The sequence below is a fragment of the Thermomyces lanuginosus genome (assembly GCF_041956635.1).
Source record: "Thermomyces lanuginosus strain ATCC 200065 unplaced genomic scaffold VTN49scaffold_19, whole genome shotgun sequence".
Taxonomy (NCBI): Eukaryota; Fungi; Ascomycota; class Eurotiomycetes; order Eurotiales; family Trichocomaceae; genus Thermomyces; species Thermomyces lanuginosus.
This window is the reverse complement of record NW_027192353.1, coordinates 573,281-597,749: the sequence shown is the minus strand read 5'-3', so window position 1 is coordinate 597,749 and position 24,469 is coordinate 573,281. Positions and strand designations below refer to the sequence as shown.

Sequence of the window (24,469 nt, the reverse complement as noted above, 5' to 3'; positions counted from 1 at the left end):
TTTTTTTTTTTTTTTGGATTGAGTGCTCGGGTTCTTGCTATAGTGATGGTGATGGGGTTGATATAGAGAACGATGGCGATTGACGGATGGGGATTTAATGAGACTTTATACTACTTCCACGAAATCCATTCCCTGAAATTTGAACTACGATATCTTAGAGCGTCGGCATTTGCGCAGAACATGAGTTTCCATTTGCAATCAAGGCTACCTCACGCAAAGCAGAGGTGAAAGGGTGAACGGATCACTGTGCTAAAATAGAGCATAAGTCAACGGTTGATCCTTAATAGCGGTCTATAGCCTGTCTGCTCCAGAAAGAAACAACGGTACAGCAAGCAGCCATTATGCTTCCTCTATCTAGCAATCAACAGCCTCATCAACTCTTAAGAGCCGGCCCATGTGAACCATTAGCGTCCTTCGACATCCCCGTGAATATCGATCGTCTTTAAGGAGGGCTCCATCACAGAGTCCATTTCAACGGTATCCAGAAACTTGTTGAGGTAGCAGGTTGTTCCGCTAAAGACAATCACTCGTCGACGGCTGAGAGGCAGTCAGTTCCAGCTACAGCTCCATCACTTTCTCCATCGTTCTCGGCATGTATTGGAGCGACTATCACCGTCTCGCTTCATAAATGTGTCCAGGCCCAGCTCCACGTGGTGTATCCCAGCAGTCGCTTGAATGGACCGTTCGGTGCTGCTCGTAGATTCCCAAGCGATACTTATTGGCCGAACGACCTGAGCGATCTGAGCCCATGCTGTCTTGATCAAGCTACGTAAATGGCAAAAGCGTGGAGTGATGGATCGGCTAAAAAGGCAAACGCATCAACGTGTTCCTCAAAGGCCGCGCGTGGAATATATATATAGCCTCATACCATGCTACGAATCGTCCAGAATCATGTTCAATGGGTGGTCTTGGGCGATCTTGCGGTCATCTTCGGATAGAGCATCATTTTCACGTAGGTGAAAGAAATAGAACATCTAGATGGGGAATTAGAAATGCTCTGGATGAGAGGGTCTTGTTAACTACCTATCTATTCTGCAATGAATTGAATGCAGGGCATGCCGTCGCGCAGAAAGCTGTACAGTGATATCAAGAAACAGATTACTATTTGGAGATTGAACCGAGAAACCGTTATCCAATTCCAGGCACCACCAGTTAAACTTGGCTGCTAGTCACCAACACTAGCGGTTTCTCACGAGAGCAGAATACTTTAGCATGGACGGAGATGTCTAATAAAGTCCGTATATTTTTACACCCAGGAAGTAAGCTAACGTCTAATATCCAGTAAGAAAATTAAGGGTTCGCCTTGACAAAGTCAATGCCCTTCTTGATGTTCTTCTTCAGATCCTCCAGCGCGGTCTCGAGCAGCTTCTTCTCGTACTCGTTCACCTCACCCAGAGGCAGGATCTTCTCCGCACCATTGGGGCCCAGCTCGACGCGCGACGCGAAGAAGTCGACGCCCTGGTCCTTGAACAGGGGGCTCTCCACGAAGGTCGGCTCGATGACACCCTTGGCGCCCTGGGCGGCCTTGAGCAGCGACTCGGCGAAGCGAGCACCAGCAAAGGCCATCGACAGAGTCGCCGAGCCAGCACCATCCTTGGCCTTGACAACCTCATCACCGCCGAACTGGATGCGGTGCACCAGGTCATCACGGGTCTGGCCGTCGATCGAGGGGTGGTTGGACTGCGACAGGAGCGGCACAATGGTGAGACCAGAGTGACCGCCAACAACCGGAACCTCCTCGTTGGCCGGGTCGGTCTTCTTAACCTCCGAGATGAAGCGAGAGGCGCGGACAACGTCCAGCGTCGTTACACCGAACAGACGCTTCGGGTTGTAGACGCCCTTGCTCTTGAACACCTCGGCGACGATTGGAACGGTGGAGTTGACCTGCCCGGGTTAGTCCGAGCTGCTTCCCAAAGATGAAAGTAAGGAACCGCCTTACAGGGTTGGAGATGACCAGGATGTTGGCGTTGGGAGAGGCCTCGGCGGCAGCCTTGGCCAGGTCGCGGACAATCGAGGCGTTGGTGTTGAACAGGTCTAGGGTTTTCGGTCAGTCGGCTGTACGGAACGGTCTCCGGAGTTCCATTACGTACCATCACGGGTCATGCCGGGCTTCCGGGGCACACCAGCCGGAATGAGAACAATCTCAGAGCCCTCCAGAGCCGCCCGGAGGCCCGAAGGAGTGGGCTCGTGGCCAACAACCTTGCTGTTGGTGTTGATGTGGCTCAGATCAGCAGCGACACCTGTATGGCCTTAGCGATTGACTTCCAGCGTCCCAATCGACCAGCCTACCTGGAGCAGCGCGGACATCGTAGAGAGCCAGCTCCGTCACACGGGGGTTCAGCTTCAGGAGAAGGGACAGCGGCTGGCCAATGCCACCAGAAGCACCAAGGACCGCAACCTTGGAAGCCTTTGCGAGGGTTTAGTTGGGACAATAAAAAAAATTGTCTGCTACTTCGACGCACCTGGCGAGCAGAGGCAGAGAAAGTCCGCTTCTGCAGGAGATTGAAGGTCTGACGAGCAGCGAACATGGTTGAAGCTTGAGAAAAAGAAAAGGAAACGATTTAACTGTCGATTTTGATGTCAATTGACAGACGGAGCGATGTTATTGTTTTGGAGAAGAGGAAAAGCAGCGGAAGTTGGGGCGCCAACTTTCGATTGCCGGTGGATCCTTTTTTCCGATCCGCAGTTGGCGCTCCGGTCTTTTCTCGACAAGGATTAGTTAAGTAATGGCGCAATAGTAACTACTTGGTGCTTAGAGTTCTAATCGAAATAGGTACATGGGCTTGTCTCTTATTTTCCACCAAATTGGAAGCTTACAGCTGCAGAATCAAGCACTACTTATCCAAGCGCTAACTATACAGACCTATATACCTCGATTGCAGTATCAGACCCAACCCAAAAGCACAATCCCGTCCCATCCGAACGCCTTCAGGAAGCAACTGGAGACCCTGACACCACTAAACGCTCATCAAATCATTTACAACGATGCGCCATCATTACCGCAGAAAATGGAGAACCAGCCAGCAAAATAGGAAGAAAACAACCACGCCTCCCCAGAACACCAATTTATCCTCCCGTGCCCGTCGCTCGATCTTGCGGATCATGTCGCCGCTGATTCCGAGCGTGTTGCCGACGCTGTAGAGCCTCCGTTGCGTACCCTTCAGCATCTCCCGCTGATGTGCGAGATCAGCGAGCACGTTCCGACCTCGATCCAGAAATTCATCCAGACGATTGTGCACGTTAAAGTAGAATTGGTCCTCACGCATGGCGTGTAATTGGCGACTGTAATCGGCCGATTGCGAAGGTCCGTAGCCCAACCCAGAACCGGAGGCAGAAGTGGGCCCAGAAAAGGCAGACGTTCGGGGCAGCGCGGAATCCCTGTAGGGGTTTTCTGGCGTAGGAGCATTATGGTCTGGTGTGGAAGCATTATGAGGCCGTCGGCCAAGGAGTTCGCTGCGATCAGCAGCCGCTCGCTGGAGAGTCCATCAGGTCAGCAGAGCAGTTTGAAAAGGGAAAATGTTTGGTGACGCACCGCTTCCTCCCGCTCCTTTCGTAGTCGCTCAAACTGCTGTCGATAATCTGCTAGCGCTGTGCGGAAATTTTTGACCCGTTCAAAGGCTTTCTCTTGCTTTTCAGGAATGAGCTCCCGCTTTGATAGAGCCGAGTAGTCGTCGATTGTGCGGGAAAAGGATGCCAACGATGCGGATATTTGCCCTGGTTCAAATCAATTTGGAGCTCTCGAATCCCGCTTCAGGTGGAACATACCTTGCAGTGCAGCAGAACTCGTGGCAGGCGACTCGGCAAATAAGTCCAGGTCGCGCCGCAAAGCGGCCGACTGTTTCAGGGCTGTATTGAACAGCGAATTCTATGATGCGTGTTAGTAGTCATGGCTGTCATGGGGTCGAAAATCGCACCATTTTTGCTGCGCAGCCGAAATTGAAACCAGGCAAGGGAGAGTAATTTAACTATCGAAGTGTCATGGTCGATCTGAGTTGGAGAAACCGGAGGTAAACATTTGAAGTTCCAATCGTCTTTTTGTTAGCTTTGGCCACATGTCATATTGTCAGGACGACCGGTTCACCGCCTTTGGATGGGTACTTGGGGTCAACTGGCATTAGCCCTCACCATTTCTCCGATTTGGGATTCCGTGGGCAGAAAACCGTTTGGCAAACCCTACTAAGTACTCGTTCTCTCTACTATTCAATCTCACGAATCGAACTTCTACAGTGCACTCGCTCACCAAGCACTGGAATTCAGTCGATAAGCTAAATCGCTTGCAATCCCTTGCATGACTCAGAAGGTACTATATAATGGTACATCATCTTATGACAACTTCAACAGAGGAGAGAAAACAGCACCATACTCCCAATCGGCCAACAGATCAAATCCGTTAAACTCTCAATCCTCCTTCGGATACTTGTTTTGGATAAACCATCTGTCCATTGCCGAATCAGCATGCCAGCTCTATTCCAAAACAAGAAGCAGAACAACGCAAGGAGATCACATACTTGCTCACATAATAGTCTGCTAACGCAAACGCACCCAATGCTCCTGACACAATTCCAACAAGCTCCCAGGACAACTTCCCTTGAGCATGTTTCTGATAAGCGCCGTATCCCAAACCAGCAGACAGGGTTGTTATCAGGACTGCGTTAGCCAGGTACACGGGGTTCTCGGCATTCTTGCGCAAGCGCGAGGCTTTGCTCTTTGCCTTTGCCTTTGCTTTCTCCTTCTCGTCCTCCTTCTTCCCGCCTCCCGTTTCGGACGGGCTTTGTTCAGCGGCTTCCCGCTCCAGACGCTGGGCCTGTGTCGTCGTCTTCACCTCTTGGGACTCAAAATCTGAAGGCACAGACTGGACATGCGGGCCGTCGACATCGACCAGATTCGAGGAGTTGTTGTCTGTCCGCTCAACCTGTCGGGGAGCAGGTGCACGGCTGGAATGTGTTAGCATTTATGCTCTTGAACGGCTCTTTTCCGGCCGCTGTCATGATCACTTACGCCTAGAGAGTAGCTTGCATTAGCAATCGTTCGCCATGGGGATAGGAGTCAACATTACCTGATCCGAGGGCTGAGGCGCGCCCTTTTTTGCGGCAGAAGCGTACGACATGATGATGATGATGATGCTCAAGTGTGTCCTTGAATCTCTAAAACTCAAAGCCAACGGGACTCTTGCGACTCTTATCTCCAATATAAGAGAATTCGGGAGACTCCGGAGCTAAGTTTCACGTGATAGAGGGATCAATTCAATGAACTGTATAATCGAAAAGATCGGGTGATACTTTTCTGTTGTGGAAGGAGGTGACTGGGCCCCTTCTTATGCGGTTCCTTCCTTCCTCTTCCCTGTTGATGGTCATACGTCATAGATCCATGGGACCATGCGGGAGTGGGTCTGCCCGAGCTTAGGTTTTCTGCCTGAGGCCGCAGTTTGGGTCAGGTTATCCGCCCGACTCCTCTGATGAAGGCTGGTCTAGACTGGAAACCTGGAAGGAAGCGGAAGAGACGGATGTGCCTGAGGCCACAGTAGAAATACAGAAGTATCCTTGATTTGTTGGCAGAATACGGACAAGAGGTGCTCAGCCGTTGATGACACTGACAACCGAGACGGTAGAATCTATATAGAGCATTAATGCTTCATCATTCAAACAAATGAAAAAGACGTAGTTTAATACACAGAACAAAAGCCGGGCATCTATCTACGCCCGTATACGATACATCAGAGTCCAATCAACCAGCCATGACTACAGCAACAGCTCCAGAGGATTCTCCACGACTCGCTTCAGCTCCTTGATGAACTCGGCACCGACCGCACCGTCAACGACCTTGTGGTCGAAGCTAGCCGTCACAATGATCTGGTCATCCCACCCAACGGTCGTGCCCTCCTCCGTCTCCACGGGGACGGCAACCTTCCGCGTCGTGCCGACAGCCAGGATAGCGGCCTGCGGCGGGTTGATGATGGCCGTGAATCGCTCGACGGCGGGGTTCATGCCCATGTTGCTGATCGTGAATGTGCCGCCCTGGTACTCCTCAGGCTTGAGCTTGTTGTCCCGAGCACGCTTGCTGAGATCCTTGATTTGGTTCGAAATCGAGGACAGGCCAAGCCCTTGCACGTTCTTGACGACCGGAGTGATCAGGCCAACGGGAGTCGCGACAGCAACGCTGATGTCCACAGTGTTGTGCTGCCGGATCACCACCTGTCCGTTCTCCTCGCGCCAGCTGGAGTTGACAGCCGGAACCTTCTGCAGAGCAACAGCGCATGCCTTGACCAGGAAGTCGTTCACAGACAGCTTGTACTTGCCCTCGGCCGACGCATTGAGCGCCTGGCGGAGCTTGAGCAGCTTCGTCACGGACAGAGTAGTCGACACGAAGTAGTGCGGGTTCTCATGCACCGACTCCTTCAGTCGATGGGCGATGGTCTTGCGCATCGACGTCAGGGGAATGTCCTCGTATGTCGGCCCAGCCGCAGCAGTAGGCTTGTACTTCTCAACATCCTCCTTGGTGATTTGTCCGCCACGTCCGGTGCCCTTGAGCGCGCTGATCGGGACGCCCTTCTCCAGCGCAAGGGCCTTCGCCGCAGGGCTGATCTGAGGCTCTCGGTCCAGAGCAGGCTGCAATCGCTCGCCAGTCACTTCGGGCTCCACGGCCTCAGCCTGCGGCTCAGGGGCCGTCTCCTTGGGAGCTTCCTCCTTAGCCGCGGGCTTCTCTTCTGCCTTGGGAGCGGCAGCGGCCTTGTCACCACCGGCATCCTCCAGAGTGAACTCCTCGAACGCAGAAATGTCCGTGCCCTCTTCAACCAAAACTGCAATTGGCTATGTCCAGTTAGCGAGCTTGTCCCCAATTGAGAGATCTTCAAATCCCACATACATTGCCAACTGCCACGTCCTTCTCACCGGCCTCCTTCAGGATCTTGGCCAGGACACCTTCTTCTTGGAACTCAAAATCCATCTGCGCCTTGTCGGTCTCGACCTCGACCAAGACCTCACCGGGGCTGATGGAGTCGCCCGCCTTCTTGTGCCATGCGCCAATGTTTCCCGATGTCATTGTCGGTGACAACGCCGGCATGTGGATAATGGTGTGAGGAGGGAAAGCTGTTCGACGAAATTACAGTCAGGACTCCGAGAATCGATCCAATTGAGCATAATAGAGCACGTACACTTGGAGGCATAGAAGCGGGAGAATGCGGCAATCGCCGGTAGTTGCGGTCGCAGGCTTCACCCAGTTAGCCCATCGATTCGCTCGACCTGGCCATCCTGAAAGAACCAATTGCGCTCGTACCTAGCTCCATCCTTCAACCGATAGAAGCTCTGGGGCCGCCGCAGATAAACGGCGCCCCTGGAGAGCATGACGTTCGGCATGCGCATTATCACCGTTGGGAAGGGCGAGCTCGCCGCAGGCTGTCAAACTCGAACAAACTCAATCCCTCCGCCCACGACGGAAAAAAGAAGAAAACAAGACAGCTGGCAATGAAAGCCGAACGAAAAGGGCTCGGCAGGGCTGCTTGTTGTTGGAGAATTGCTGCTGAGCAGCTTTTTTATTTTTGTTGAGCTCCGGTGAGACGAACGGATCAATTCGGGTTGGGAGCCGTGCTTACGTAAGCTCCCTTGATTTGCTGCCGCAGAAGCCACGCTGCAAATATGGCCTTAGGCCGCAGGGTATGTCGCGCCGATGAAGAGCAAGGCTGCGACCCTAGATGGAGACGAGTGGTTTTTTTTTTGAGGACATGTTGATATCGGTCCCAAATTGTTAGTGCTCCGTGATTGACGACCATATTTTCCCCTGCCGAATTTCGTGCAAACATCCCCCTGTCAACGATCGATTTCCATGTCGACTCTCCCTGGCTAGAGCTAGCCCCTCGAGATTCGAGATTGTCACGCCCGGAGTCGCGTATCAATGGTGGACACAGAGCATGGAGCCGCTCAGGCTCCGGGCCAGACTTCTACGGACGACGCGCCGATTTCAAACGGTCATGACCAGGAGATTGCATCCCCACAGCCGCTGAAGGCAGACAAGCCGAGTTTCACGATGGAGACAGAAGCCATGACCGAGGTAGCGGAGGGTGCGAGTTTGCAGGAGGCTTCGGAGGCGCCGGAGCAGACCCCAGCGGACAATGCTGGGACAGACGAAGCCACTGCCGCCGATATCCCAGTGGACTCGAAGGCAGAGGCCCAGTCAGAGGTTGCCAGCGAGCAACATGCGAACGCGGTCATTGACAGTCATCCTGGCCAGGAAAGCACTGCGGACTCTCAACAGACAACGGAGCAGGCATCCGTTCAGAGCTCGAGAACAGCCCGTGCAGCGTCGGACGCGAGATCAACCGCCACGTCAATGTCGGGCCAGCGATCAGGCCCGGTAAGTTCCACAGTGTTCGTAGTCAGTGCACTGGAAACTATCGCCGCTTCGAAGGAGGCGAAGAGGAGCAAGGAGCTGGAGGAAGCGGTGCAGGCCGCGCTGGACAATATCAAACAGTCCGACAAGCAACCGCTTGATCCCGAAGTAATCTTTCTGCCTCTGCAATTGGCCTCGAAGACGTTCAGCATCCCTCTTCAGGTTACCGCTCTAGATTGCATCGGCAAGCTGATTACGTACTCCTACTTTGCTTTTCCGTCGAGCCGTCCTCCTCCCCCATCACAAGACGGCGAAAATGAGGAGCAGCTGCCCTTGATCGAACGCGCCATCGAGACAATATGCGATTGCTTCGAAAACGAGGCGACCCCGGTCGAGATTCAACAGCAGATCATCAAATCGCTGCTGGCGGCGGTTCTGAACGACAAGATTGTAGTCCATGGCGCAGGCTTGCTCAAAGCCGTACGCCAAATCTACAATATCTTCATCTACTCTAGATCGAATCAGAACCAGCAGATTGCTCAAGGGTCGCTGACGCAGATGGTGGATACGGTGTTCGACCGGGTGCGCATGAGACTTGACATGAAGGAGGCCCGTGTAAAAGACATCGAGGTCCCGCATGAGCAGCCTGCTGGAGAGTCGGCCGACTCTTCGTCCCATGGTGCCCCAGCAGAAGGGTCGACCGAAACTACACCCGCTGTGTCAGACCAGCCCGTTACCAAGGAACCCACGGAGAAGCTTACGCTCCAGAGCTTCGAATCAAGCAAGGACGACACTATGGTCACGGACAATGCACCAACCATGGTCACCCGGGTGAAGCCAGCGCACCGACCAACGCGCTCCATGTCCAGCACGACTGACGATCGCGAAGACTTCGATGTTTCCGACGATGAGGTCGACGAGATCTACATCAAGGATGCTTTCTTGGTGTTCAGAGCTCTCTGCAAACTGAGCCACAAAACCCTAACCCATGAGCAGCAGCAAGACCTCAAGTCGCAGAACATGCGGTCCAAGTTGTTGTCGCTGCATTTGATTCATCATGTAATCAACAACCACATCGGCGTCTTCACTTCGCCAACTGCGACAATCCGGAACAGCTCGAATTCCTCGGAAACCATGACCTTCCTGCACGCCATCCGACCTCATCTTTGCCTAAGTCTCAGCCGGAATGGGTCGAGCTCGGTTCCGAAAGTCTTCGAGGTGTGCTGCGAGATTTTCTGGCTGATGCTCAAGCACATGAGAGTCATGTTGAAGGTTTGTATCCTAGGACAGCTTGCTTGTGAACGAGCTAACCGTAATTACAGAAAGAGCTGGAGGTGTTCTTAAAGGAGATATACCTCGCCATCCTCGAGCGGCGGACGTCTCCCGCTTTTCAAAAGCAGTATTTCATGGAAGTGCTGAGCAGACTTTCTGCCGATCCTCAGGCACTCGTGGAAATCTATCTCAACTACGACTGCGACAGGACTGCGCTGGAGAACATCTTTCAAGGGTATGTTCGATATCAATACCAACGACAGGAAATCTTGTTGACACAGCCGTAGAATTATTGAACAACTATCCCGATTTGCGTCTGTTCCCACCTCCATCACACAAGCTCAGCTACAATCGTTCCAGGAGCAGCAGTCCAAGTCAAGTGGAGCAGACTGGCACCAGCGTGGCGCTCTGCTCCCCAGCTTAACCACTGCAAGCCTTGCCAACCATGTCCCCACTTCGCAGCAAAGTGTACCGCATGAGTTCACTATGAAGCAGCGAAGCTTGGAATGTCTCGTAGAAATACTCCGGTCACTGGACCAGTGGTCAACCCAGCGAGCGCCAAACTCGGCCAACGGAACGCGGGAAGACTTGTCACTAAAGTCTAGCGACGTCCGACAATCGCTCGACACCCTCTCTGTTACGGGTACCGCTCCCTCACCTCGTTTGGATACGTCCGAGACGGGAACTGGTCGGTCAACGCCGGTGCCCGAGGATGATCCGAATGAGATTGAAAAAGTCAAGCAGCGGAAGACGGCGTTGAGCAACGCTATCCAACAGTTCAACTTCAAACCAAAGCGCGGAATCCAAATGCTGCTAAAGGAAGGTTTCATTCGGTCCGATTCTCCAAAAGATATCGCTACCTTTTTGCTGCGCAATAACGACCGACTGGACAAAGCCATGATAGGAGAGTACCTTGGAGAGGGCGAGCCGGAGAATGTTGCCATCATGCATGCCTTTGTGGACATGATGGACTTTTCGAAGCGTCGCTTCGTGGATGCCCTCCGAATGTTCTTGCAAAACTTCCGCTTGCCTGGTGAAGCACAGAAGATTGATCGATTTATGCTTAAGTTCGCCGAGCGATACGTCGCAGGCAATCCGAACAGCTTCGCCAATGCAGATACTGCTTACGTTCTGGCGTATTCGGTCATTATGCTGAATACAGATCAGCACAGTGCGAAGCTGAAGGGTCAACGGATGTCAAAGGAGGATTTCATCAAGAACAATCGGGGAATCAACGACAACCAGGACCTCCCTGACGAGTATCTCGGAGCTATCTACGACGACATCGCACAAAATGAGATTGTTCTTGACACTGAACGCGAGCATGCTGCACACATGGGACTTCTTCCTCCTCCTACGCCGTCCGGATTCGCATCCAGGGCTGGCCAAGTGTTCTCGGTGGTGGGCCGGGATCTTCAAGGCGAGAGATACGCGCAGGCGTCGGAAGAAATGGCCAATAAAACAGAACAGTTGTATAGGAGCCTTATTCGCGCTCAGCGCAAGACGGCGGTGCGGGAGGCCCTGTCGAAGTTCATTCCAGCGACCTCGGTGCGGCATGTTGGGTCCATGTTTAATGTCACCTGGATGTCCTTCCTGTCTGCCCTTTCGGCTTCGGCGCAGGATTCCCAGTTCTCGGACACGGTCAAGCTCTGCATGGACGGTTTCCGACTGGCCATCCGCATTTCTTGTTCCTTTGACCTGGAGACACCTCGGGTGGCCTTCGTCACTGCTCTGGCCAAGTTCACTAACCTCGGTAATCTGCGAGAAATGACGACGAAGAACGTTGAAGCAACTAAGGTTCTGCTCGAAGTGGCTGTCTCGGAAGGAAATCGTCTCCGAGAGTCATGGAGGGAGATCCTGACCTGTGTCAGCCAGCTAGATCGGTTTCAGTTGCTGAGCGATGGTGTCGATGAAGGCGCCCTTCCCGATGTGTCGCGTGCACGGATCGTTACACCATCCTCCAATGAAGCCCCGAAGAGGTCGATGCAAACCGCCCGAAGACCTCGTCCTCGCACCGCCAATGGGACAATGTTCCGACCGGAGGTCGCGCTGGAGAGCCGCTCCGCGGAGATCGTGCATGGCGTTGACCGTATCTTCAGCAATACGGCCAACCTGACCCAGGACGCGATTGTGGACTTTGTCCGAGCGCTCAGCGAGGTGAGCTGGCAGGAGATCCAGTCGTCAGGTCAGAGCGAATCGCCACGCATGTACAGTCTCCAAAAAGTCGTAGAAGTCAGCTACTACAACATGACGCGTGTGCGAATCGAGTGGTCCAAGATTTGGGAGGTCCTCGGCCAGCATTTTAACCAAGTCGGATGCCAATCCAACACGGCCGTGGTGTTCTTTGCCTTGGACTCCCTTCGGCAACTGTCGATGCGATTCATGGAAATCGAAGAGCTGCCTGGTTTCAAATTCCAAAAGGACTTTTTGAAGCCATTTGAGCACATCATGGCGAACAGCAACGCTGTCGCAGTCAAGGACATGGTTCTTCGGTGTCTGATACAAATGATCCAGGCCCGTGGAGATAACATCCGGTCTGGTTGGAAGACCATGTTTGGGGTCTTCACAGTTGCAGCCCGGGAACCTTACGGTAAGCATGGTCTTCGCTCGGGAGTTAAAGCTGGCTTGGTTCTGACTGCATACAGAGGGCATTGTTAACATGGCTTTCGAGCACGTCACTCAGATTTACAACACCCGATTTGGCGTCGTCATCAGCCAAGGAGCCTTCCCGGATATGGTCGTGTGTCTCACGGAGTTTTCCAAGAATACCAAATTCCAGAAGAAGTCGCTGCAGGCAATTGAAACGCTCAAGTCTTCCATCACGAAAATGTTGAAGACACCAGAATGTCCACTCTCGCAGAAGCGCACCCCTACTGAGGACGTGCCGGCTGAGGACCAGGGATCGAATCTCACTCATCAGTTGAACCGACAGAGCCCGGAGGAGCAGTTCTGGTACCCGGTGTTGATAGCGTTCCAGGATGTCTTGATGACCGGGGATGACCTCGAAGTCCGCTCTAGGGCATTGAACTACCTCTTCGAGACTCTGATTCGGTACGGCGGTGACTTCCCGACGGAGTTCTGGGATGTGCTCTGGAGGCAACTTCTGTACCCAATCTTCGTTGTCTTGCAGTCCAAGAGCGAGATGTCCAAGGTTCCGAACCACGAGGAGCTCTCGGTCTGGCTGTCTACGACGATGATCCAGGCTCTGCGGAACATGATCACGCTCTTTACGCACTACTTTGAAGCGCTGCATTACATGCTTGACCGCTTTCTGGAGTTGTTGACTCTCTGTATCTGCCAAGAGAACGACACAATCGCGCGCATTGGAAGCAATTGCTTGCAGCAGCTCATTCTACAGAACGTGACCAAGTTCTCGGACGAACACTGGTCGAAGATCGTGGGCGCATTTGTGGAATTGTTCACCCGGACAACGGCATACGAACTCTTCACTGCTGCGGCCATGCCCCTCAAGACGTCAAGTGAAAATAACGCCAAATCGAATGGGGAAGCCACGAGCAGCGATGATGCGTCCAAGGAAGCCTCAGAAGGAAAGCCTGAGTCCAAATCGGCATCTGACAGAGTCAATGGGGCTCAACAGGAAGGAGAGATGCCACCACGGTCGGAGTCACTGGCCACACCAGGACAGGAACTGGAGGATTACCGACCGCAGCAGGCCGAGGTGCAGCAACCAGCTGCAGTGACTGTGGCGCGACGGCGGTTCTTCAACCGTATCATCACGAACTGCGTCCTACAATTGCTGATGATTGAGACGGTTCACGAGCTGTTCTCGAACGACAACGTGTACGCGGAGATTCCCAGTCATGAGCTGTTGCGGTTGATGGGCTTGTTGAAGAAGAGCTACCAGTTCGCCAAGAAGTTCAACGAGGACAAGAACTTGCGCATGCGACTCTGGCGGCAAGGATTCATGAAGCAGCCACCGAACTTGCTCAAGCAAGAGAGCGGCAGCGCAGCCACTTATGTCAACATCCTGTTCCGCATGTACCACGACGATCGAGAGGAGAGAAGGAACAGCCGGGCGGAGACCGAAGCGGCTTTGATTCCGTACGTACCATTTTTCCCTCAGTACATGCAACCAGACTGTACAGCTAGACTAACAAATTCACAGACTCTGCGCAGACATTATCCGAAGCTACGTCCGCCTGGACGAAGATACGCAGCAGCGCAATATCGCCGCATGGCGACCTGTGGTCGTCGACGTGATCGAGGGCTACACAAACTTCCCGCAGGAGAGCTTCGCGGAGCATGTCCCGACTTTCTACCCGTTGGCCGTGGACTTGCTGAATCGGGATCTCAACTCGGAGATCCGTCTTGCGCTCCAGTCCCTACTCCGGCGTGTCGGCGAAGTCAAGCTGGGTCTTACCCTTCCACCTACGTCGCCGCAGGATACGGCGTCATCTATTCACTCCGACAGGCGGCATAGCCGTGGTCGGTGAATTCTTTCCTCTGGTTGCCTTTGTCTTTCCTTTCGTGTGTTGTTTTTCTACTTGTGTTAGGAGTATTCTTTTCTCATTCGTTTTCTTGCTGCATTCCTGGACCGGCGTTTTCATTTTGTTTAGTTACATCGATGTATTTCTTTTGTATGTATCTCATGTAGACAGTCGAAACTCCACAGTTGTATACGAGCAACTGGCAGGTACAGCTAGCCAAGAGTGTAACGATATGCCATGATCTCTCCTCATGACGAGGCCTTTCAGCGGATTTGCTCCAGGCTCGGCACCTGTCCTGTTCCATAGTAATCTTTGAGCAGGATATCCATATCCTCCTCCGTCATGTCGACGAGGTCCTTAAGAGTCCAAGAGTCGCAAACTTTCGAAATCCTAGCCGAATCATCAGCAATTCATCCACATCTATCCCCTGGAGATACATAAACCTACCACCTCATCCTCTTTGCACCCTCGGCGGCATCGGGCGCCACCTCCCTCAACTTCCTCCTCAACGTACCTACCTTTTCCACTGCCTCACCCGTCCTCTCGGGCAACGCCTCCGCAATCTGTTTCCTAACAATACTCGCCATCTTCGGGCCATTTCCATTTGTGCTAACCATAACCTGCAACGGCCCGTCGCGGTGCACACTGCCAAAGAAAAAATCGCACTCCGCGGGGACATCTGCGATATTCACAGGGATCCGCCGCTCACGACACAAATTCGAGATCTTTGTCGAAGTGGCTGCATCGTCGATAGCGCAGAGGACCATGTCGGCGTGGTCCAAGTCGTGCGGTTCGAAGGTGCGGTCGATGTGCTTGACTTGACTCTCCGAAATGCGGTAGGAGACTTCGTCGTTCAATCCTGAACGAGGGCAGATAACTGTGACGTTGGCGTCGGCATTGAGGGCATGGAGAATACGGCTGGCAGCGACCTGGAGAATTTTCCAAGTTCTTACTGTCAGATTCAATTCAGGCTTATGTAGGATTGAGGTTGATATATGGGAGGTGGTCTACCTCGCCGCCTCCAATGACTAGGACATTCTTTTGTCTGACCTGCCAGGCCACCATGAGGGACCCTCCGCCCTGAACGGGCGGGAATTGCTTCGACATAGCTTTTGACGCCGATCTGATCTTCGACCCTGCATGATAAGCCGTTGATAAGGATAATGGTTCGTATAAATTCGGTTAGTGCATGTGACACTATACCGCATTAAGGAATGAAATTGATTATGTAATTATGGATCTCCGCACGTGCCGCTTCAACACCCGCTTTTTTTTTTTCCTCGATTTTTTTCCTGCCGCTTTCGTCACTCCGCAACAATGTCTCGTTCCCCTTTCTCTCGGCGGTTGTTGTGCTCCGTCGAGCTACCAATGAGATAGTTTCTGATTTTGTTTGTTTTTCCTTTGATTCAATTTCACCATGCGAGGAGTCAAGATCTTCTCCGGCACCTCCCATCCGGCTCTCACGGAAGCCATCTGTGAGCGATTGGGTACTGTCCCGTCGCGCGCGGAGCTGCGCAAGTTCAGCAATGGTGAGACGCTGGTGAATATCGGCGAATCAGTCCGGAATCAGGACGTGTATATCGTCCAGAGTGGGAGCGGGAAGATCAATGACAGTCTGATGGAGCTGTTGATTATGATATCGGCGTGCAAAGGTGGCTCCGCAAAATCTATTACAGGTTCGTTTTTGATTTGCCATTACTGCCGTGGGCCCCAGGCTGATGAGGTGGATTTCTAGCTGTCATGCCGTATGTCTCCTGAAATTACGTGGTACCGCCGTCACTGACATTCCCTCGAGTTATTTCCCGTACTCCCGTCAGTCAAAAAAGAAGCGCCATCGGGCTCCTATTACGGCCCGCATGATTGCCAATTTATTGACAGTGGCTGGTGTTGACCATGTTGTTACGTTGGATCTCCATGTAGGTGACCTTCCCGCCCGCTAGGGATTCCTCTGTCTGACGTCGCAGGCCTCTCAAATGCAAGGGTTCTTCGGAAAGCCGGTTGATAATCTGTTCGCGGAACCTCTGATAGCTCGGTGGATCAAAATCAACGTTCCCAATTGGCGAGAAGCGGTCGTTGTGAGCAAGAACGCCGGCGGAACGAAACGCGTAACCTCGTTGGCAGACACGTTGAAGCTAAATTTTGGAATTGTCACGACAGACCGCCGGCGGCCAAAGGTCCAAGTCACGATGAGCGATAGCACCATTTTCTTTGAAAGCATCGAGAATGGTGGCCGGTCACGGGACTCAGATGATGGTGATCAACAGCAACGGGTGGAGCAGTCCGAGAGCGCTGTCGTTGGAAGCTTTCTTGCCAACGGGGACTCGTTGCGTCCAGGGACCCCATCGGCGGCGGCTCGACGGCCATCGGAGATCGAGGCGGAGGATTACACCACCGACGAGCGGGCGCGGGATGTGATCACAGGTCGTCTGGTGCAGGGGCACCTGGTGGACGACGACTACCCCGTCAGCTTGTCGCAAGTGGCAACGCCGATACCAGGCCCTGGGTCCGACAAGGATGCGGTGGCGGTTGATCCGCTGGCTTCGCCGATCCTGTCGGTCGGGTCGTCGGTACCGCAGGGCCAGGGCGGGTCGTACGATGCAGAGGAGTCGGACGACGACGATACGCAAGCCCAGCGGAGCGACGACGGTGAGAAGACGATCACCCTGGTTGGTGACGTACGGGATAAGACCGTGTTCATTGTCGACGACATGATCGACCGGTGCGGATCATGGATCGCAGCGGCGGAAACAGTGGTCAAGAAGGGCGGTGCCAAGAAGGTGTACTGCATGGCGACGCACGGCCTGTTTGGCGACGACTCTTTAGAGCAGATGGAGGCGTGCGACGCGATTGACCATATTGTGGTAACCAATTCGTTCCCGATCCCGATCGAGAAGATCCGACAGTCCAAGAAGTTGGTCCTGATCGATGTGTCGACATTGCTGTCGGAGAGCATCCGGCGGCATCACTACGGGGAGAGGTATGGGTCCCTTTTTTTTTTTTTTTTTTTTTTTTTCCTTCACTTGTCCGGGAACTGCGTTTGTGCTGACTGGGTACAGTATTTCGGCGCTGTTTCAGCTCGTGGACTAAATGTATGACTACATACGTGACGAAACAAAAACAAAAAAAAAGCGTTCAACGGGTATATACGGAATATACACTGTTATGACTTTGAGGATGTAAAATCCGATCGTCCAGTTGATATCGCAATTGGAAATCGTAAAAATTTTGAACCCAACGGCGCAGGTCCACTTAGGGACCTGCAAGAGCATTCCCGGACAGAATTCTAGTCGGAGTGTTCTTAACGGAGCGTTGGTAGAGCAAACGGCTGCGGTCCAGGGATCGTCACAGTACGAGACTTGGATTCGCTCAGCCACACGAGGATTGAAGGCATTGCTTTCGGACTTGGGGAGTTTTTCCCAGGGCGGTGGAAGTGATGCAAGAGAACACTCGGACAAGTGCGCATTGGGTGATGTGCACAAAGTAAATGTTGACTCTTTTTATCACGTACTGTATACTTTTTATGCATGCACTGGAAGTCTCACGATATTGTGCGCTGCATTTCAAACACATCAAATCATAGTCAGCCCAAACTCCAACCTTAGTTTTGCCAACCGCTGCAATGGGATCAGCCAGCAAGTAGCCAGCCGAACGGCGATACGACAAGCCATGATGATCAGCGGAGTACTTACGAGTACGAAGTTACTCTTGTTGTAGAGTTAAATCAAAACTAGCTCGAGATTTGAGCTGAGCCTCTTCCATCCTTACCTCAAGTGCTGCGAGAGTCAAGCGCGAACCCGTTTCCAGCTGCTTTCCGGGAACGCCCGGCTTTTCCCATCGCCAATCAACGGCCGTACAGACGGGGCTAAGTCTCTCAGCAGTTCCCTGTTCGGAACCCAATGGTCTTCCCCCGATTCGTCTGGGTGGATCATGGATTGATGATCCAGATGGTCCGTGCTGCGAACCAGGAATCGGTTTTAGACTAGGTTAACTATCAGAATTTCTGTCAGTCAGATAAGTAACTCCGAGGGGCTCTCAGTTTCGCTCGCCGTTCTGACGAAGGGGATAATTGATTGCATCATGTTCTGGATCTCGGTCTAGAACCAATTCCTGGACCAAAGCAGAAGCAACGGTGTTTCAGTTTTCCGTTGGCACAGACGCAAATGGGGGACAAGAAGCCAATTTTCAACGGCGCGTTGATAGCTCGAGCGACGAAGATGGGTTCATTTTCCACCTTCCCACCACAAGCCTCACCAAGTGGATACTCGAGCCAGAGCGAACCTTTAGCACGTTCACCAATAAGACGCCGCATCCCCACTCGGACCGATCGTCCCTGTCGACGTGCAGCATTAGAAGCATCGCTGGGTTCCAGCAAGTATCCCATGTGTGCAACTAGACTGGTCAGTCGCGAACTTTAAACAATCACCTGACTGGGGCTGAACGTACGCGGGATGCATTGGCGTGTCGATCGTTTCTTCACGAGTGCCAGGATATTTGATTATCTTGATGTGCGATGACATACTGGGAAGTGGGCGATCTAGGGGGAAGGGAGGGGGGTATAGGAGGAGAAGAAACAGAAAACTTAATCTACGAGCAGCGGTTGTGGTGGTGGTACATGGATCCTTCTATTCCTAAGAACTGCGTCATTCCGATTCTAGTACAAACAAAGACAGGAAGGACGAATGAGGGTCATGGTTTCTCTTTTTGGATGAAAACTCCCTATCGCCTTTGAATAGGAAGGAGCATCCCAGGAGAGGGGAAAATGGAAAGAACCCATCAAGAGGGCAGAAAGTTACCACAGCTCTGGAAAGGCGCTAAGCTAAGCTAATCGACTCCACCGGGGCCTGGAACCTGGGTTCATAAAAATGGTTAAGGGTCGCAATTTGACCTGTCGGGAGCGAGCAGTCTGATACATTTTGGGAGGAAAAAAAGAGTTTAGAGCCGCGAGCAAACTCCCCGCTGAAAAAAAAAAAAAAAAAACAATCGTAACCTAAACTCGCTACAGAACGAGGTACCTTGAGCGCGGCTTCGTATTTATGTTGGACGGGGGTGTCTTCCGAGGTACTACGAGCCGGTACTCTATACATAACGCGTCACTTGCTATCGGTCCATCGCATGGAGAGTTTTTAGCAAAATTATAAACTCGGGCACTGCCATTGTGATGCAGAAGAAGGAAAAACAAGGGATACTTGCTCGACTCCATCGATGAGTGGTACCCTGTTTTCTTCCGGTCCCCATCTTCTTGTCAGTGCACAGGAAGAAGAAAACAGAACCTCACATGTAGGGGTCCCTCAGTCATGATAACTAACCCTCGCGGAAAGACAAATTGACATGGACCTACGGTCTCGGCACCTCACTGCGTCTCGGACTGAATATTTGGACCTGTATTTTTCTTCAGTTATCGACGGTTGACCGTCTCAGGCTGGATCTCTTCTTTTCTTTTTCTTCCTCTTCTCCAGTTCCCGTTTCGTTCGAACCACAACTGCATCGTTTGACGGACTGTCCGAGACTGTGGGTGTGACGGAGCGATTGTCGGTGACGGGACTGGGTTTGCTCGGTGTCGACCGAGTGCTATATATTCACTCCATCGGCCAGTCGCTTGGCCACTCAGTCATCGATGGATACAATCCAGTGAATCTCATCAAGAGCACTTCCTCCTTCACTTCCTTTCAGCATCCAAGTTAACATATTCCCTCCCGAGAAAACAACGGAATCGACCATACCATACTCATACGACAAAATGGCAAACCCATCTTGCTCACACGAGTTCAAGACCGTCCAGGCGACCAACGGCAACATCCTCGTCTGGCGCTGCACCGACTGCAACTCTGGTCCCTTTGTCGCCATCTGGCAATGCGTGCTCTGCGGATGGTACCGCTGCAATCCTTGCAAGGAGCGCAAAGGTTAAACTCACCAACCCTAACTTTCATCCACGGTACGTTTTCCACGTCCGGTCGGTCTATCTGTTCCACAGAAAATCACTGACGGTGCACAAAAGGCATAGATTGCATGACTTTGGGCGTTCCTTGTTCTTTTTCCACAAGTGGGCCAATAAAATGGGTACTTTGCATGTTAGACGGTGACCCGGTATTCTGGACGCAAGTCCAATTTCTTGCTGCGGGCCGCATTCCCAGCGCCGGGTCCTTGCACTTGGATTCGATCTAAACTTTTTTTTTTTTTTAATTTTGTTGCCTTTTTTGCATTTGGCGGTGTGGTGGCTATGCTGGTGGGGAGGTTGGCATTGTAGGGTCTTTGTTTGGGAGGCGGTTTGTTCTGTCTCGGGAATTGGCATTCTCTTCTCGGTGCAGTGGAGGCGACTGGTTGGGATGGGTTATGGACAAGATTAGAGTATGAAGAGCTTGAACTTTAATGTCTAGTTAGTAGCATTTTGTTTCATTGGTGGAGTTTTCAAATACACGATTTCAACATGTTTTGGACATCCTTCAACATCAGGTACAACCTAAATCAAGTATAAATCAGGTATAGATGCTCTGTTCTCAAGTTAGCACGTGTAAAATCTAACCCTGACCAAGAGACATTACCTCAGTGAGCCCGTTCACTGTTAGACCCGGTTCCGCCATTTCTGCCTCCCGGAGGAACTCCAAAGGCATCCACACCAAGTGGCCCCTGATCTCGTCCAGCTTCCGCCGCACGTCTTCTACAGGGCGGTATGGGTCATGGATATGTCCCTGCAGACGGCCCTCGCGCGGCGTGAACTTGTCGTAATCCTCAAACGTCTTGATGTTGTCGTCCGGATCCGCCCGGAATAGCTCGCGGAAGATATCGGTGTTAGTGGTCGCTTGCGTCGTCCACTGAGACCAGAGCTCGTCGCTCAGCGGGTCCTCCACCAGGCGGGCCTCCTCACTGTACGGGTCGTCCTCCACGTTGCCGCACACGTCTGGCGGTCGTGCGTTCGGGTCATCGCTTGCGTCGACGCCTTGCGGCGGCAGAAGGCCGAGGTGCTCCCGCCAGAGGTGCCGCCGCAACGTTGCCGCAAACCGTGCCGCCCGGTACGGCTCCCCGTCCATGGTGCTGTCCACCATGTCCCGGTCCTCCAACACGATGGCGAGCTCGCTGTCGTGGTCGCCGAGTTGCGACTGGATCTGCGGTTAGCTGAAAGGACGAGAAAGAGGGGAAGGACGAATACGCACCCGATCGTTAAGGTTGGCACTCCCGCAAATCACAATCCGGTCATCGGCAATGAGGAGCTTCGAGTGCACATACAGTTCCTCCTGCACAAAGTTTTCCTTCTCTGTCTCGGGGTCATCCTCCCACGGCTCCTCCGACACCTTTACCCCGCTCAACATGGCGTCCTTGGCGATCGAGTCGCTGCTAACAAGTTGTCTCTCACGGTCGCGGTATTCCTCGAACTTTCGCCAGCGCTCAAGGTACTTTTCTCTCTCCCCTTCGCCCGCCTCATACGATTTTTCTCCTTCTTCCCCGTCGTCCCCAATAGACGGGTGAACACCCTCGCTCATCACCTTCTCCGCCAGCGCCCGCTGCAGGTCATTGTACCGAACGCCGGCTCTCTCCTCCTGCTCAACGAGCGCAGCAGTTTTGTTGATGCGGTCGTAGGACCGGAGGTTGAAGAAGAAGATGTAGTCGCGCGGATTGACCCCCTGGGCCGAGATCTGCTCAAAGATCGAGTGCTCTCCCCGCAGGATCGACCTGTACTGGTAATCCATGATCGCGCGAGTGCCCTTCGCGGCATCATCTCGCAGGTCTCCGGCGAATCCCGGAATCGCCGGGATGATGACGATAATACGGAACTTGCGGCCTTCCCGGGCAGCGCGCACAACAGCATCCACGATCGCCCGCCCAATTTGGTTATGCACAGGATCCTGCTGGTCCCCAGTGGCGGTAACTGTAATGGTTAGAGAAGGAGAGGAATATCAGTTGCTGATGAGCTACTTACTGAAAAACTGGTTTTCCATGTACACGTAGTGCTGCGCATTGCGAATGATCTCACTGTATGCGTTCTGAATGCTGCATTCCGTCAAGATCCCGCTGCTCCAATCCGCACTGCTGCGAACCAGTTGCCCATGGACTGTGCCCTGGTGGTCTAGCGGTTTCGTGTCAAGCGGCGATAGCGGGTGTTGGATGTAGTCCCCGGCGGGATAGTCTGGACGCTGCACGCCGATCAAGTCCTCGTCTTCGCCAGTCCGGCCTTCCAACAGAAGCCAATCCACGTTTTCTTCGCGCTTGTACTTGTCTCGCTTGATGCAGTTCCACCGCAAGACAAAATGCTCGGCAATGTCGTAGACGCAAGGTCCCATCAGGCCGACGGCGACATCATGCCAGGGCATGCGGGCGTACTCGGTCTTGCTAAGTTCATTGTTCAGCCAGTCGTCGACGTTCTTGAAATCCATGATCCGGCTGTTGTTGAAGTCCTGCCCGGGCCAGACGTCTTCATCCAGGTCTCCAGGGTGCGCATCTGCCAGTGGATGTTCATGAATGTCGTACCGACCGAAACAGAGGTCGAGACCGCCAATGAAGGCGATTTCGTAGTCGATGACGATGAACTTTTCATGGTGCGCCTGGCTCAATTCTTAGCACTGGTACGTGGGCTTCGTTCTTTGCCGGAGTCGACTAACCCAGTACAAGGTTACATCCGCCAAATTCTCAAAAGGATTATGATCCGGGTGCCGGATCACATGGATATTGCCATGGCCTGGTGAGCCTTCCGGGCAGAGGTTCATCAAAGCATGTTTGGTATGCGCGGAATTGCATGTCAATGCTTGGGTAACCTGCATCGGTCAGGTAGTATTCGAGCCACCCTTCATTGAAAACACACCTCCTTGTAGACAGCGACGTAGATCTTCACCCCAGCCTCCGCGCGTCGCTTGAGGATTTGATCCAACCGCCATTCCTGGTTGCGTGCCGGCGGGCGCCGCAGAAACAGCTCAGGAGACAGCCACCAATCGGCGATGTAGATTGTTTCCTTTGCGCGATCTAGGGCCTCGGACACCGCCCAGAAATAATCGCGCCCATCGACATACCACTTGACTTTGTTGCCAGAGCGCTGGGGTGCAAACGATTTGTATCGGTGGGATTCGGCAATTGCCGTTCGTTTCCGGTCCGTAGACTGCTCATGCGGCTCGTCATGGCGGTGATTGGGGTTGAAATAATTGCCCAATTTGCCGAGACTGTGCTTGACATGTGCGAATGTCTCTCCAATGCTGGTGTCTGGTTGTCGTCAGTATGGTCGCTGCGATGCGGGGTTCCGATAAGCGGACCTTCGAGTTTCTCTCTGATCGCGTCCATTGTGAATGTACTACTGAACCTTTACACAATCGAATGCGGGTATAATTCGAGCAATAGATTTTTCCACACCGCTAACGGGTATGTCTACGTATTTAAAGCTGGGGATTAGCCGATCATTTGTTTACCGTCGCAGCGTCGATGGAGCCGCGTCTTTAGTGCGGGACCTAAATAGTGCGACGCCCAAGACGGAAGACCTAGGGTACTTCATGAGACCAATGACATCAGCCCAAGACTGAACAATCCAATCCGCACTCATCGATCGGAACAATCGTGTGTCAGATAGCGAAATGAAGTCGTCACGAAATCTGTATCGAGACGAGGTGGATTTCAAGGCGCTGGCGCTGCAATCGCCAGAGTTTGCCAAGTAGTGAGTCCACATACCATGTCCTCGGTACCGAGGTTGGACCAGGGCTGAGAGAAGATCAGCCTTAAAGAGAATGGGCAGCTGGATTTCAGCGACCCAGCAGCGGTTCGGTAGGCATACCATCTGTCTCTCGCCATGGCTGCTTCGTTGCTGATCCCAAAGTCAATTGACGACGAGCCTCTTGGCTCGCGACTTCAAACTCACGGTCGATCTTCCACCTGATCGGCTGTGCCCACCGGTGAGGATGACTCTCAAAATCAGCCGAATGGTATCTGCTGACGAGAAAATAGGTTCCTAATAGGTGAGCATCGCTCCGGCATGGAGGTATCTTTTGCTGAATGGTCAGGTTGAATTATATCCTATGGCTACAAGACCTGCTCGACACGACGGGAAGGAAATTCTCGGATGAATACGATTCCGAGAGGCCCGTTGTGGGCCTGGATATGTGCGCACAACCTTTTTTATCGTCCTCGATTTTGGGTATTGACGAGGAATCCAACAGAGGCACTGGCTGTTGTGCCATCTACCCATTGCTGGGATGCAGTCTCCGTCCGCGGTGGAAATTCATCGCCACAGGCAGGTCTACCCAAGCAATTTCTCTGCTTCGGGCGTATTAACGGGTCATTAGATATTGATGACAAGAATGTCGAACTGTCCCGGCGCACGGTCTCGCAAAACAATCTCTCATCCCGCATCAATATCCGCAAGACCACAGCGGAGGACCCTTTAATTCCTGACCCCACCGTATATGGCTATGAAAGGTGAGGTATCCCTGCATATAATCCTAGTTGTTTGCATCACC

At 52.8% G+C, this 24,469-nt stretch overlaps 9 protein-coding genes across 9 annotated transcripts; 3 read left to right on the top strand and 6 right to left on the bottom strand.

Annotated features, from left to right (window-relative positions):
* Nucleotides 1-1,290: 1,290 nt before the first annotated feature.
* On the bottom strand, nucleotides 1,291-2,528 carry VTN49DRAFT_824 (uncharacterized protein; the record flags this gene model as incomplete). The annotated part of the gene is made up of 5 exons (XM_069416488.1): nucleotides 1,291-1,884; nucleotides 1,940-2,034; nucleotides 2,091-2,240; nucleotides 2,290-2,407; nucleotides 2,463-2,528. The coding sequence occupies 5 exons, from the start codon at nucleotides 2,526-2,528 to the stop codon at nucleotides 1,291-1,293; spliced, it is 1,023 nt and encodes a 340-aa protein (XP_069271184.1).
* Nucleotides 2,529-2,996: 468 nt separating this feature from the next.
* Nucleotides 2,997-3,917, bottom strand: VTN49DRAFT_823 (uncharacterized protein; the record flags this gene model as incomplete). The annotated part of the gene is made up of 4 exons (XM_069416487.1): nucleotides 2,997-3,473; nucleotides 3,533-3,714; nucleotides 3,766-3,865; nucleotides 3,915-3,917. 4 exons carry the CDS (start codon nucleotides 3,915-3,917, stop codon nucleotides 2,997-2,999), a joined length of 762 nt encoding a protein of 253 aa, XP_069271183.1.
* A 481-nt stretch (nucleotides 3,918-4,398) lies between these two features.
* On the bottom strand, nucleotides 4,399-4,951 carry VTN49DRAFT_822 (uncharacterized protein; the record flags this gene model as incomplete). The annotated part of the gene is made up of 2 exons (XM_069416486.1): nucleotides 4,399-4,435; nucleotides 4,509-4,951. The coding sequence occupies 2 exons, from the start codon at nucleotides 4,949-4,951 to the stop codon at nucleotides 4,399-4,401; spliced, it is 480 nt and encodes a 159-aa protein (XP_069271182.1).
* A 787-nt stretch (nucleotides 4,952-5,738) lies between these two features.
* On the bottom strand, nucleotides 5,739-7,358 carry VTN49DRAFT_821 (uncharacterized protein; the record flags this gene model as incomplete). The annotated part of the gene is made up of 4 exons (XM_069416485.1): nucleotides 5,739-6,806; nucleotides 6,862-7,085; nucleotides 7,151-7,206; nucleotides 7,273-7,358. 4 exons carry the CDS (start codon nucleotides 7,356-7,358, stop codon nucleotides 5,739-5,741), a joined length of 1,434 nt encoding a protein of 477 aa, XP_069271181.1.
* A 529-nt stretch (nucleotides 7,359-7,887) lies between these two features.
* Nucleotides 7,888-14,048, top strand: VTN49DRAFT_820 (uncharacterized protein; the record flags this gene model as incomplete). The annotated part of the gene is made up of 5 exons (XM_069416484.1): nucleotides 7,888-9,594; nucleotides 9,645-9,829; nucleotides 9,882-12,184; nucleotides 12,240-13,656; nucleotides 13,721-14,048. 5 exons carry the CDS (start codon nucleotides 7,888-7,890, stop codon nucleotides 14,046-14,048), a joined length of 5,940 nt encoding a protein of 1,979 aa, XP_069271180.1.
* A 257-nt stretch (nucleotides 14,049-14,305) lies between these two features.
* On the bottom strand, nucleotides 14,306-15,149 carry VTN49DRAFT_819 (uncharacterized protein; the record flags this gene model as incomplete). The annotated part of the gene is made up of 3 exons (XM_069416482.1): nucleotides 14,306-14,432; nucleotides 14,490-14,971; nucleotides 15,054-15,149. 3 exons carry the CDS (start codon nucleotides 15,147-15,149, stop codon nucleotides 14,306-14,308), a joined length of 705 nt encoding a protein of 234 aa, XP_069271179.1.
* A 310-nt stretch (nucleotides 15,150-15,459) lies between these two features.
* VTN49DRAFT_818 (uncharacterized protein) lies at nucleotides 15,460-17,129 on the top strand (the record flags this gene model as incomplete). Its single annotated transcript, XM_069416481.1, has 5 exons — nucleotides 15,460-15,718; nucleotides 15,778-15,787; nucleotides 15,838-15,958; nucleotides 16,007-17,019; nucleotides 17,099-17,129. 5 exons carry the CDS (start codon nucleotides 15,460-15,462, stop codon nucleotides 17,127-17,129), a joined length of 1,434 nt encoding a protein of 477 aa, XP_069271178.1.
* Nucleotides 17,130-19,779: 2,650 nt separating this feature from the next.
* On the top strand, nucleotides 19,780-20,386 carry VTN49DRAFT_817 (uncharacterized protein; the record flags this gene model as incomplete). The annotated part of the gene is made up of 2 exons (XM_069416480.1): nucleotides 19,780-19,910; nucleotides 20,287-20,386. 2 exons carry the CDS (start codon nucleotides 19,780-19,782, stop codon nucleotides 20,384-20,386), a joined length of 231 nt encoding a protein of 76 aa, XP_069271177.1.
* Nucleotides 20,387-20,515: 129 nt separating this feature from the next.
* On the bottom strand, nucleotides 20,516-23,303 carry VTN49DRAFT_816 (uncharacterized protein; the record flags this gene model as incomplete). Its single annotated transcript, XM_069416479.1, has 7 exons — nucleotides 20,516-20,530; nucleotides 20,582-21,136; nucleotides 21,191-21,903; nucleotides 21,955-22,576; nucleotides 22,634-22,786; nucleotides 22,834-23,225; nucleotides 23,276-23,303. The coding sequence occupies 7 exons, from the start codon at nucleotides 23,301-23,303 to the stop codon at nucleotides 20,516-20,518; spliced, it is 2,478 nt and encodes an 825-aa protein (XP_069271176.1).
* Nucleotides 23,304-24,469: the final 1,166 nt, after the last annotated feature.